The sequence below is a fragment of the Cetorhinus maximus genome, chromosome 7 (genome assembly GCF_964194155.1).
Source record: "Cetorhinus maximus chromosome 7, sCetMax3.hap1.1, whole genome shotgun sequence".
In the NCBI taxonomy this organism is placed as follows: Eukaryota; Metazoa; Chordata; class Chondrichthyes; order Lamniformes; family Cetorhinidae; genus Cetorhinus; species Cetorhinus maximus.
In genome coordinates this window covers 89,376,349-89,390,927 of record NC_135885.1, presented here as the reverse complement: position 1 = coordinate 89,390,927, position 14,579 = coordinate 89,376,349, and the positions used below count along the sequence as shown (strand labels likewise).

Genomic DNA, 14,579 nt, shown 5'->3' with positions numbered 1-14,579 from the left:
AATCTCCCTTCCATTGGTCAAAAGCCTCCTCACACTGCAGTGTTCATTCTCTGTCTACTCCCTTCTTAAGCAGGGTTAACCGTGGCGCTGATTTCCCACCATAATCCTCAATGAACCCCCTGCAATACCCGGTGAGGCCCAAAGAGGATCGGAGGGCTGGCACTGATCCAGGGCAGTTAAGTGCCTTTATGGTTTCCCGTCTCCCCTGGTCTATGGCCCATTCTCCTGGTCTGATTGTCAAGCCTAGAAATTAGACTTCCCTCTGTTATGTCTGCGCCTTCTTGGGGTTTATTTTAAAACCTGCTTCTCTTAATAAACAAGCAACTCTGCAAGGTGTTCCTTGTGGCCCTCTTTGGTCTCAGTGAAGAGGAGCAAATTGTCCACATATTGGGTGAGGTGGCTTAGACAACTAAATCCTTTCAGGGCATCAGCCATACACTGGTGGAAGATGAAGGGGCTGTTATGGAAGTCCTGGGGAAAACATATCCAGGTATACTGCTGACCCTTAAAGGTGAAAGGGAATTTGTCCTCCTTCCTTACTGGAATGGACCAGAACCCATTTGATATATCTAAGCCAGTCAAAATCTGGCCATTGACCGGGATAGCAGCTATCAAATCTGTTGCCATGGCAACTGTGAGTGCACAAGCTGGGATGTTCTTATTCAAGACCCGATAGTTCACTGTCATCCTCCATGATCCATCTGTTTCTTTACAGTCCAAATGGGGGAATTGATGTTGGTGGCTATCGGTTGGGGGACTCCCTGTTCCACTAGGGATACTACCGCTTTCTCCAAGTCGTCCTCTGCCTATTTTGGATAGGTGTATTGTTTCTGGGGCCATGCCATAGCACCTCCATCCCAGTCACCCTCCTGCAATCAGGTTTATGGGTGGCAAATGAGGTCCTCTGTTTCCCAATTAAATCTTTATAATCAGGAGGGGTTCGCTGTTTCAAGGTGTCAGGGTCATACAATCTCATTGAGGTGACGGGCCACCTTTTCTGGCTTCTCCCCAGGATGACTGCAACACCATCCTCTTCTGTTACCTCTCCACACAAGCAATTGTTGGCCATATCTACTGCCACCTGGTGGTGGAGCATCCATCCTGCTCCCAAAACTCCTATCCCTGTGTCTGCCTGCTTGGTCAGGATACAGGTCCATTTAGTGACCAGAGGGATGGCGGTGGCATAGTGGTATTGTCACTAGACAACTTTGGGGGCCTGGGTTCAAATCCCACTGTGGCAGATGGTGAAGTTTGAATTCAATAAAAATTTAAAAAGTCTGATGAAACCATTGCTGATTGTTGTAAAAACCTATCTGGTTCAATAATGCTCCCTAGGGAAGGAAATCTGCCACCCTTACCTGGTCTGGCCTACATGTGACTCCAGACCCATAGCAATGTGGCTGCCTCTTAAATGCCCTCTGAACAAGGGGAATTAGGGATGGGCAATAAATGCTGGCCTAGCCAATGACACCCACAATGCTCACATCCCATGAATGAAAAAAATGGTCTGCCCCTGAGCTCTGACTGACACTGCTCCAGCTGTGCAATCATTTGTGAAATTCTCTGGTGTGTAGGGGACTCCAGTGGACCTTGGAGATTTAGGGGGCAAGAAGAGTAGATGACTGTGTAGCAAGCTCCCTTATCTACCAGGTACTTGCTGCCCACACAGGGTCGCTTGTACCTGTCGTATTTGAGTGGACACAGGTACTCGGGCTGGGTGCGGCCCTGTCAATTCTGATGCCCCTCAATCCTCAAGGATGCTGAAATTATCCCTCACTGAGCACACCTTGCCCTCTAGCTGTCTCCTTTCTAGAGCTGCTGGTCGCCTTTCCATGTCCTCCCAGGATGGAGCTGTGGACACCCTTTTATCAGGAGCCTCCCCTGGCCGATACTCACTTGTTGCGAGGGGTTTCTTACATTCTCGTTTTAAGTGCCCCTTACCCCCCACAGTTGTAACACTTGGGGGCCAACCTTTTTCTGCCTCCCCCTTGATGCTAGTACTTCTGGCTGTTCTCTTTTATCTCATTTACTTTCCCTCTTTCTTTAGGGATTTCCCCTTTAGTTGCCTTTTCTCCCTGCCTCCCTTGAAATCTAAGGGTCATTTTCCTTAGGATTCCTGCCTCTGTATTATTATCAGCATCTGGGTCAAAGTCCTCAAAAGCTGCCTGCAGATAGGATAGAGAGTGGGCTATAAGGATCCGCAACCAGTGATTCAAGGCGCCAGTCTGTAAGTGCTCCCGATGTCGAGCTGTATTTACCCCATGGGCCTGACCATACACTGCCCAAAACCAAACATCGCCAGTGACTCTCTGGGTTTCTGGTGAGTACTGTCTGACAACATAAATGGGCCCCCACTGGTCAGTCCCATAGCTGCTGTGACTTGGGTTTTCATCTGGTCCCATGTCCCTTGCCCTGCCTTTGCCTCATTTGGCAGAGTTGCATAAACAAAGGGAGCCAAGGTTAAAGGAGCAGTCAGCCTTCCTCCTTATCATCCAAACCATGGAGCCCAGCCATCCGGTCAACTTCCAGGAAATGACCATACAGTTCCGCCCCCGGCTGGAGTTTCTTTACATTTCCGGCCATTTTTTTGCGATGTGGCTGAATGAGGAATAAAAAAATCTGCGATCGAGAGCACCCCATTGCTGATCGGGACCTAGGGCTTGAAATCGCACCCAGCAACTGGTCACATTTTGACACGGGTAGAAAGATAATACATACTAAAAAAAAAACAAAGGGCGGTCTTACAGGGAGCATCACAGAAATACACAACATATCAAAATGCCTTACACTTCCAAGCTGCACTGGAAACATACTGATGTAGAAAATCCTTTTGTACTGTAGCCACAGTATTTATATGGCTGGTCTGGTTAAGTTTCTGGTCAATAGTAGCCCCCAGGAAGTTGATGGTGGGAGATTCAGTGAAGGTAATTCTGTTGAACATCAAGGGGAGCAGACACCCTACATCATATCAATAATTTCCAGTTCACTGGCCCCAACCACCTCCTCTTCACCATGGATGTCCAATCCCTCTACACCTCCGTCCCCCACCGGGATGGTCTGAGGGCTCTCCGCTTCTTCCTCGAACAGAGGCCCGAACAATCCCCATCCACCGCTACTCTCCTCCGTCTGGCTGAACTTGTTCTCTCACTAAACAATTTCTCCTTAAACTCGTCTCACTTTCTCCAAATAAAAGGTGTGGCTATGGGTACCCGCATGGGTCTCAGTTATGCCTGTCTCTTTATAGGGTATGTGGAACATTCCTTGTTCCAGTCCTACTCTGGCCCCCTCCTACAACTCTTTCTCCGGTACATCGATGATTGCTTCGGTGCTGCTTCATGCTCTCATTTGGACCTGGAAAAATTTATTAATTTTACTTCCAATTTCCACCCCTCCATCATTTTCACATGGTCCATCTCTGACACTTCTCTTCCCTTCCTTGACCTCTCTGTCTCAATTTCTGGTGATAGACTGTCCACCGATATTCATTACAAGCCTACCGACTCCCACAGCTACCTCGACTACAGCTCCTCACACCCCGCTTCCTGTAAGGACTCCCATTCTCTCAGTTCCTTCGCCTCCGTCGCATCTGTTCTGATGATGCCACTTTCAAAAACAGTTCCTCTGACATGTCTTCCTTCTTCCTTAACCGAGGCTTTCCACCCACGGTGGTTGACAGGGCCCTCAACTGTGTCCAGCCCAACTCCCACATATCAGCCCTCACACCTTCCTCTCCCTCCCAGAACCATGATAGGGTCCCCCTTGTCCTCACTTATCACCCCTCCAGCCTCCGCATTCAAAGGATCATCCTCCGCCATTTCCGCCAACTCCAGCATGATGCCACCACCAAACACATCTTCCCTTCACCCCACCCCAGCGGCATTCCGCAGGGATCGTTCCCTCCGGGACACCCTGGTCCACTTCTCCATCACCCCCTACACCTCAACCCCCTCCCACGGCACCATCCCATGCAACCGCAGAAGGTGCAACACCTGCCCCTTTACTTCCCCTCTCCTCACTGTCCAAAGGCCCAAACACTCCTTTCAAGTGAAGCAGCATTTCACTTGCACTTCCCTCAATTTAGTCTATTGCATTTGCTGCTCCCAATGCGGTTTCCTCTACATTGGAGAGACCAAACGCAGACTGGGTGACCGCTTTGCGGAACACCTTCAGTCTGTCCGCAAGCATGACCCAGACCTCCCTGTCTCTTGCCATTTCAACACTCCACCCTGCACTCATGCCCACATGTCCGTCCTTGGCCTGCTGCATTGTTCCAGTGAAGCTCAACGCAAACTTGAGGAACAGCACCTCATTTTCCGACTAGGCACTTTACAGCCTTTCGGACTGAATATTGAGTTCAACAATTTTAGATCATGAACTCTCTCTTCCATCCACACCCCCTTTCCGATCCCCCTTTTTCCAATAATTTATATAGATTTTTCTTTTCCCACCTATTTCCATTATTTTTAAATGTATTTCCATCCATTGTTTTATCTCTGCCTTTTAGCCTATTTCGATCCCTTCCCCCCACCCCACCCCCACTAGGGCTATCTGTACCTTGCTCGTCCTGCTTTCTACCCTTAATGTCACCTATTATCACATTCCTTAGATAATATCACCACCTTCAACACCTCTTTGTCTTTTTGTCTATGACATCGTTTGGTTATCTCCACCTATCACTGGCCCTCTATCCAGCTCTACCTGTCCCACCACCCCCACCCCACCCTTAAACCAGCTTATATTTCACCTCTTTTCTATTTTTCCTTAGTTCTGTTGAAGAGTCATACGGACTCGAAACGTTAACTGTGTTCCTCTCCGCAGATAATGTCAGGCCTGCTGAGTTTTTCCAGGTACTTTTGTTTTTGTCAAGGGGAGATGGTTATATCCTCTCTTGTTGAATATTGTCATTGCCTGGCAAATATTACCTGCTACACATCAGGCCAAATATGAATTTGATCCAGGCCTTGCTGCATGTGTGCATTGAACAGCTTCCATATCTGAGGAGTTGCAAGTGACACTGAACACTGCAGTCTTCAGCAAACATCCCCACCCCTGGTATTATGATGGAGGGAAGGACAGTGATGAAGCAATTGAAGCCGGCTAGGCTTTTACAAAGACTGACTTCGCTTCCAGGGGTGGGGGGTGGGTGGGAGGGGGCAAGCTGACTGCCCCCCTGTAATATGCTGCCCAGAGAAACAGAAACAAAACTATTTGAAAAATTGAATTTAAAATTAAAAAGTTAAAATTGAAGAAGGATGAAAGAGAAATTCAACCTTCTTGGAGGTGGCACCTTCAGAATTGACACAACTTAATGGAGGTGGGATGTTAACTAAAAGACCAGAGCTGTTAAGCCGTCTCTGAAAATACTACCAGCAAAAATGATGAAATATTCTTTTTCAAAATTAATTTTCTAGCTTTTGACTTTTGACCTTAAGATTTACTGAGGAACATTAAAGGTCAAAATGAGGAGCCTTATCATAATTATCATAATATACAAAAATGAGAAAATGTAAATCCAGTTTTCTGGACTTTGTAAGAAACATGTGATTAACATAAAATAATGTTCTTGACAAAAAAATTATCTTCACACGGAGATAATTGAAGATTCTTTTCATTTATATTGGCACCATTTTGTAATAGCCAAAGTACTGATCTTAAAGAGGATCTATTGCCTTGTGGATGGTTTATAAGGAATTAATTTTTTCCTCAAAGGCCAACTTTGCTTCCAGCGGTGGGGGGCGGGGGGGAGCACAAATAAATTCTAGCTACCACTGTCAGCTACTATTTTAAACTTATACAGATCATAACTGTGGCAACCCTTGCTGTCTGTTGCTGGGTATGTATTTCTTTGATGTCAGATTGAATTCTGGCAAAGCTCATAAAAGTTATTTGAACTCTAAAGTGTCCAGGGCTGAAAAACTCCATCACTGCAAGGGTTTGTAGAACATTACATGTATTCTACTTTATCCTACTACTTCTCTAAAGCTTTATTATGTAAAATATCACTCACTTTCTAGGATTTTTATGCCTTTCTGCTTCCTTGCTTTTTCATTTAAACAGAAAAGGATTTATCAAAATCACATTAACTGACCGCACAATCACTAAGCAAGAAAATACTTTTCCAATGTTTCAGCAATAATTACTCTGAGGCATAAATTTCTGGTCTGAGTCATTGGGTTAATTAATACTCCAACTCTATATAAAGATAGGCAATGAACGCTGCCTTTTATCGTGAGGCTGTTTACCACACAGTAAACAACCAAAATGAAGCCAGTATGCTTTTATCTTACCGTTGTGCTCGAACTTGGCTTTCTTGCCATTTCTTCAACTGCACTTCCATTGTTCTTAGTGGAGGAAGATACAAGAGGTCCTCAGGTATGTAAAGAACTCAAGTTAAGTATTTTAATATGAAAGCAGGCATATTTAATACTATTCTTTCTTTTAGGTACGTAAGAGTATCAAATTAATATGATTAAACTAAACACATTCTTGTTTTGTTCTGTTTCTGTTCCTTTTTTATGATTTTGATTAAACATTGCTAATACCATTAAACAATATGAAATACTAAGCCTGGTAAAGCTAGAGTTAAGTCAGTATTTACCCAAGCTGCAGCTTTGCTACACTATGGGAACTATAGGACTCTCCATTGCTCTATAATGTGCCAAATGCCACGAGCATCCTTTGCAGCTTCAATTCTTGATTTTATCTTTTGCCCATTGCATGTGCTATGCCCACATAGCAAGACATGGGATATTTACACAGTTACCTGGTGATTGAAAAGTGTTCCCAAATCTTCTGATTGAAGTAGCAGCAAAAGAACAGATCCTGAGAAAGTGCCATCGTGAGCACATGCGTGGCATTTGTGTGCAAACTTCTAACTTCCGGAGGGCAGAGGGATTGAATTGTGTCCTGAATGAGAAACCATTCCCATTAGGATTCAAAACGCTCCATAGATACCTCTAACATTGCTCCTGCCTTTAGAGGCTTAGACTAGATGCTCTGAAGTTGTCCAGGAATTTACACCAGGTTGCCCAGAAGTTTCAATCACAGGTGGAGGGCTAGAATTTACAGCAGAAGTTGTATTGGGGAGGCCTCTTTGTTATACAAAATGATTTTTAAAATTAAACCGCACCCCTCATGATCTGAGCTGTTAAGTTCTATTACTGGAGATGCCACCTGATTTTGCAGGAGTTGCACAGCAAAGATGATTGTGTGTTCCCAGTTTCCATTAGATTGGTCACCAGTATTAAAGAAGATAAGTAACTCTTAGAGATTATTTTACTGAAAAGAGAAATTTTGCTCTCATTATTGCAAAGCTAGAAATTGCTGTTGGTGATAACAGTCTCTTCATTGCAACTTACCAGTTCATTAACCAGTTTATCTTAAGGGGTAAACTCTTTCATTTAAATTGTGGAGAGAGGAAAAGTGTCTGAAAGGAATAATCATTTGTTTATATTGTCATCAAAATTAATTTCTAGTATTTGTTGTTACTGGCAGTGAACTTCAAATTCATCATTCATTAAAAAGTGTCAATAGTTTAAATGTAAGTATAAAACTCAGATCAAATACTTTCAGGATCTACGTTACTATTAATTTGCTTTCCATATGCAAAATATAGATGCATGGTAAATTGAATAGACTTCGGGAAAGGATTGTTCCAATTGCTCTGCGTATAGTGAATTATAAATACATCCAAATTGTGAACATTGATAAATCCCAAATTTTATCCTTCCTGGCCAGGGGAAGTGGAGTGAACAGGTCCTTAAAATAGCGCTGAGCGCTCCCCTCCGTGTTACCATTTTAACTGCTGGGTTTCCAGTAGCATTGGAGCAGCCCACCTCAAGCATGTAAGGGCCTCATTAATGTTCAATATCAAGGTCCAATAATGTTATTTGGATGCTTAAATAACCTTAATTGCCAATCATGGCAATGATGCCAGTGAAATCTTGCACCAAGGAGAAGGGGAGCCAGAAGAGGTGAACAAACATAATTTTTAATTGTTTTCTCCATTTCCTAATGGGCTGGGCTCAATTCTTTCGCAAGCATGACCGCCTCAGAGACAGCTCTCGATAACCTAGCTAATGCTAGGAATTCTTCCCTCAAGTCCCCAGAGAACCACAAAAGCTCTGCAAAAGATCAGCAGAATCCTGAATTTATCATTTAAATGAGGCTCAAGATTTAAACTTCTAGGAGTCAGGTTGCAGGGTCAGATGGTTTGACACCAGCGTCGGCCTCTGCAAGCCACACTTATGTCTCAAGTTAAAATTGGTATCATAGTTTTCGCAACTCCTCAGATACTGATCTAGTCCGTGCCCATATGTAGCAAGACGTGGACAACATGCAGGCTTGGGCTGATAAGTGGCAAGTAACATTCACGCCACATAATTGCAAGGCAATGACCATCTCCCACAAAAGAGAATTTAATTATCTCCCCTTAATGTTCAATGGCATTACGATCACTGAATCTCTCACTATCAATATTCTCATGCATATGATTGACCAGAAATGTAACTGGATCATCCATATAAATACTCTGGCTACAGAGACACAGAATTCGTTGATGAATAACTCACCTCCTGATTCCCCAAAGCTTGTCCACCATCTGCAAAGGTGTATTTCAGTTGTGTGATGGCATACTATTTACTTGCCTGGATAAGTGCAGCTTCAACAACACTCAAGAAGCTTGACACCATCCAGGACAAAGTAGCTTGCTTGATTCATTCACACCCTCCACCACCGGTGCACAGTGGCAGCAATATATATCATTTAAGAGATACACTGCAGCAATTCACCAAGCTTCTTTCTTTCGGCAGCACCTTCCAAACCTGCAAGCTCTACCATCAAGAAGAATTAGGGCAGCAGACAGATGGGAATACCAGCACTTACAAGTTCCCCTCCAAGCCACACATGATTCTGACTTGGAACTCTATCACCACCCCTTCACTGTCTCTGGGTCAAGAACCTAGAACTCACTTCCTAACAACTCTCTAGGTATACCTACACCATGATGGTCTGCAGCACTTCAAGAACATGGCTCAACACCATCTTCTCAAAGGCAATTAGGGATAAAAGTAAAGCAAATGTTGGCCTTACCAGAAATGCTCAGAAACCACGAACAAGAACTGCATCAACTAGAGGAACTTCTTACAAATGGGATCAATTTTGATCTCCCATTTCAAAAGTGGCAGGGGGTGGGTTGGGTAGGAATCCAAAGAAATTGATAAGTGATTTATCTAACTTTCCAGGGTAGACCTAAAGTGTGTGACTGAGGGAAACTATGACAGCGGACCGTTTGTCCCAGGCTACTAGCTTGAACCCAGAAATACAAGTGGATAGAGGTCAAATCAGGTACGACCTTAATACAGTGTCCGGGCAAAGGAAGAAAAGGGTCATTGGCCCTAAGATTTTTTTGTTGTCTCAGTTTCAGGCTCAGAGTAGATGAGGAAGTGATGATTTAAACAATTCACTTGAAAGGGTCAGAGATTGGGAGCTCTAAAGGTCAGTAATCTAAAGGAAGCTGATGAATATACAGAGAAATTAGCAACACAATAATAGACAATGAATGAGGACAGAAATTATATGATATGATGGAAAAAACATATTGGGAGCTGGCTTTAGAGACTTGGAGTTCATTGAAAAAGGGTCAGAGAATAAATCATCAATTGCAGCACCAGTAAGAGCAACTTGCAGTGATGTGAAGCCATAAGCAATAAGCAAAGTATTAAGGATAGAAATGCATCTGTTCCAATTCTTACGCACAGAGATTGTGATTCATGTGATAGCATATAGATCAATGTGGGTGTGACACAGAATTTGTGTAGCCACCTCAACTGAATGATTGTGGTGCTAATTGTTACATGTCCAAATCTGATCTTTGCTCCATATGCTGCAGGTGAGCTCTGCATACTGCAGAAAGTCCCAGCAGAGATCACATTGTACAGTTCTTTCTTAGAGGCAGACTGCCTCTGAATGGGAAGCCGGACAAACAGATTGCTGCAATGGAAATTTGTGGAAACTGAATTCTAGGGCGGGCAGAGAATCCATAGTGATGGACACAGCACTGGAGGCACTAGTGGTGCAGGTGGATGTGAAGAGAGGCAACAGTTCCGCAGGGAGCCAGGAAACCCTCAGGAATCACCTTGAGTCAGTCTCTCATGGGGGTGGCTCAGTGTCAGTAAATGTCTCTTTGCATGACATCTCTCCCTTGCCACAGCACCAACCTCTCACATTGCTCAATGTACCGCAACCCATCACTCACCCAGCAGAAGTCCCTGCTACTTAACCCTCATGCCTAACATCCAGATGCCCTACCTCACCTTCACACACTTCCCAATGCTCTCATCCCCACACCCACCTCTCGTTCCTCCCACATTTCTTCAGCTATTCAGTTATCATGGGATCATCAGCTGAGAACAGTGCAACATAATCGCTGACATTCTGCCCTCCCTGTGGCAGAACAGGGTGGTAGACAATAGAATGGAACAGAGCAGATCCAGCAAGGGGACAAGGGCATTCACATTTCCTGAGCCCTATGAAGGAGAGTGCTCCCTGCACTATGGTGCCAGCTGTGTAGGGGTCTATATCACCTGGCATTGCTGAGAACATTGAGGATTAATAGGGAAGTATATGGGAGAGCACTGAACATGCATGCACACTGAGACGCTGTGTGCATTGGCTGGCCTGCCAGACAGTTTCCTATTGCTCCCAAGGAGCATGGAGAGCTGTAGTTCCAATGTCACAGAGGATATAGTGCAGAACCTACCCTCTCAGCAGCCCCTGCTCGATCTCCCTGTCATGCTGCAGGCCCAGAGGCACTCATAGCTTTTGCAGTCTTTCTGTGCACAGGTCACCTACCCCTATGTCATCACAGTGCTCCACACTCTTTTTCCAAAAGTGGACTACACAGGTGTTGCTCGGGCCTGTATTGTTCTGATTTGCAATCCTGGCATCAAACCAGCTGGTAGGGCTGTGTGACGCCAATATAGTGCCAATTCAATGTATTCATGGAGCACACAGTTGTGTGCGCCCATATCACTGGAGAGTATTAGCAGGACTGCAGCGGTAACAACCAGCAGTGCAACCTATTCTCAGGGAAGCCACATCAGCCTTCAATGCATTTGGATTTTACATCAAGGGACTTATAAGAGGCTGTATAGAAGGCTTTGAAAATGAGTTGCTACAAAGAAAATACTAAGATATTTAACATTTTAGAAATCACTTAAAACTATCGAGTATATTTATTTAGATAATACAAAGATTGGAAAGAAGTTTCTCCTTGAATGAAAGTTGGGAAAATGGCCGTTTCCCTTAAATAACAAACCACTAACAAAATTACAGTCTCAAAAATCCCGATTTTCAAAGTTGTGTGATTTTATGATTTTAGTCATTGGGTTGCTAATTATGGGTAAAAAATAGACATCATTTATTTTTCATTTAAAAAAGAATTTCAGCTCTTAACAACAATAAAAGAAACGGAATGAAATAATATCACTTGAAAATAAACCCTTTTCCTGCTTCTAGAGAATGCAGAAATCTTATCATCTTAAAATAACTGGAAACCTGGTCAATGGAACAATGGATCCACGTGAAGCTCCTCGATGTGGAGTGACTGATCTCCAAAAGTTTACTACTTTGCCTGGTTCTCCTAAATTTAAGAAGACGTCCCTCACTTACAGGTATAGCTCTTGGTTATGTAACATGCCCTGTTTATTTCGTAACGTTTGGTCAATTTTACAAGCATCTCTTTCAATTGCAGGTGCATCAGGCACAAATGATACATCTTGTCCATCATTTAGTCACTAGGCTACTTCTGTGTCCATTCTGCTCAGTACACTGTCCTACGGCTAGGTAGAACATGTGACCATGAGAGCTGCCACACTTGGCTTAGGCAGGATTGTTAAACTCCAGAAATTATGTTAAATAACCAATGCTTCAATGCAAGCTGAGCCTCCGAACTATATTTCAGTTGCTCAGCACTACTGGTTTATATGCCTCTTTAGCCATTTGAAACTTCTAAAAGGCAGTCTGCTTGATAGGTATTAGAAAAAAAAGCTTTTACCGTTACATAGCTTTGCTCCTGGGCTTTTTGGGGACAAATTAATTTTTAAAACTGCACCTGATCTCCAACCTGAGAGTGAGAAAGACACAATCTGTCCAGACCTACAGTGGTATTCATTATATTCAACCACTGTTTCTACTGGATCTGGAGAAAGAAAGGGGTGATCAAAAAGTATATACTCATTGAGATCAGTTGCAGCGTAGGTGCTGAAATGTAGCCATCTTTTCTTTGCTGCTCATCCCTTTAATATACAGGCCAAGGTAATTATACCTAGACATACCCAAGGAGATCTGCATTGGAAGAGCATAATCTTTAAGTGAGGCTGTGACAGGAATGTGCAGGTGCATGAAACGACACCTTTGTAGAACAAGTTTTGTCAGCGGCTGCCAGGGTGATCATTGCCTCGAGCTTTTTCACCATTGTTCTTTCTGAGCAACAGCTGGAGATATCTGAAATTTTCAGTTCTAGCTGACTCCCACTTGTGACAGTTTCACTATTTAGTTAGGCGCAGATTTCAATATTTTCCCTCTGCAAGCTGGTATTTCAAACAATACTGTACTATTTTGCAGGTTTCCTCAAAGTGCAGAACATTAGAAATAGTCTGCATTTGACCATGTGAGCTGAGAGGAGGTGAGAACCACCATTAACTAATGTCAGAAGAGAAAATCATTTTTCTACAAGCATTCTTATTCCACCTCATCCAAAATGAACTCCCATAATACAGATTAATCACATTAACTGCACATCATGTGAGACTACAATCACATATAATCTGTAGTGAGTAGGGGTGAAGAACATGAATGAACTAGTTGGAACTTTACAGCAATCCAGCACCTTTCATTGTCATTTTCTGATGCTAGCCCACAAGTTATCAGATTTGTCAAATCCAATTTCACCATGTGCAATGGAGGATTTTTGAACACACAACCTTCAGGTTGTAAGTAGCACCATAACCACTAGGCTACTATACCCTTCAAGAAAACTTTGTCTGAGTTTAAGACCTTGCCCACAAGGGCCTGATGTAGAACACCCTGGTCTGCATGGTGTTCAGCAGCTCCATCAGACAGTTATGCAGCACAGTACAAATGCAGGCTGGTTTCACCTATAGGTGCCCCAAACATTTCATGCTGTTTGGCTCTCAAATTAAGCTCTTCTGCTGAATCTCCAAATTAAATTTGCAGACAGGTCCTTTGAGCTCTAAGACCGTGGGCTGAGCAGTTGAAGAAAATCAGGAACTGGTTCTCTTGTTGAGATTCATCCTCACGCTTACTCAGTGACCCACAGAGTGTTCCCCCTGAAGCTGGCCAGCTGCACACCCGCCACCCCCTCCCCGTTTGGATGCTAACGTTTGTCACTGTGGAAGTGACTGGTGCAGGTGCCATGAGATGTTTTCTGAAGGGCAAACATTGATCTCAGAAACAAGCTGCATAATTATCCCTAAAGCTTTTAAGAATCGTGATGTAATTGACTTTGTCTCTACACAGAGTACAGCAATATACACCTGACTTACCACGGAATGTTGTGGATGATATTTTGAAAGACGCTTTTCAACGTTGGGCTGATGTTACTCCATTGACATTTACACAGACAACATCTCCTGCAGACATTGAAATTATCTTCGTTTCTGGAGGTATGTTCAAACAATAAAATTAGCAACTGCAAATGCTGGAAATTTGAAATAGGAACAGAAAATTCTGGAAATACTCAGTAGACCAGTCTGTAAATAAAAAAAAACACCTTAGGTACGTGCACTATGAAATCTTATTGACTACGTTATTGGGCAAGGAATCAGGAGACCCAGACGAATGTTCCCAAAACAGGGCATGGATTTTACGCCCAACCCGGCCCCACCCCAGCTGGGGGGCAGGGTGGCAAGCTAAGTGGTGCAGCAACGTTGGGTGCAATGGCAGTGACAGGACAGGCGTCGGGCTGCCCACTCGCAAATGGACCATTGAGACCCTTAAATCGTCGGTAAATGGCCACTTGTGGGCTATCTCCCAACGGAGCAAGGTTTCCAGCATGTTAGGTGAAACCTGGAAGGCTGATGGCTCAGAAAGACATCATGTCTCCTTTTCAGGCCCCTCTGCCTTTCCAAGGCTTCCCATGAAGGTGTGGGACCACACCACACCCCCCTCCCCCCACCTTGTTACCCCCACATTCCCCCTCCCTCGACCGGCCACCACCTTGCCCCAACCACCTCGACGACCCCACCAGGGCTAGCATGGCCCCAGTCAGACTCCCAGACTCACCTTACCAGGGTCAGAGTGCTGCTGGCCATTTTATTGATATGCAACTCCTGGACATCAGCTTGGAATGGAGCAGAAGTTCCAACTGAATCCAATCGACAGCTCAACAGCTCATTAAATGGAGTCAAGTGGAGGCAGGCTCCTTTCTGACTTTTACGCCAGGGTGATGGAGACTTCGCTACCACCCACCCAGTGTAAATATATAGCCCATCAGTTCAAATCTCAGCTCAACAGCTGGTGAGTCTAAATTCAAGTAATTAGCTACTTATAGATTAATT

At 44.1% G+C, this 14,579-nt stretch overlaps 1 protein-coding gene across 1 annotated transcript in view; it reads left to right on the top strand.

The window, feature by feature from the left end:
• The first annotated feature begins 6,234 nt into the window (after nucleotides 1-6,234).
• The window catches only part of LOC144682930 (stromelysin-1-like), a 28,011-nt gene continuing 19,666 nt past the window's right edge, over nucleotides 6,235-14,579 (top strand). Inside the window, exons 1-3 of the mRNA XM_078545835.1 lie at nucleotides 6,235-6,372; nucleotides 11,518-11,672; nucleotides 13,540-13,685. Coding sequence (XP_078401961.1) covers nucleotides 6,262-6,372; nucleotides 11,518-11,672; nucleotides 13,540-13,685 — 412 coding nt within the window. The 5' untranslated portion in view covers nucleotides 6,235-6,261. The remainder of the gene's footprint in view (nucleotides 6,373-11,517; nucleotides 11,673-13,539; nucleotides 13,686-14,579) is intronic.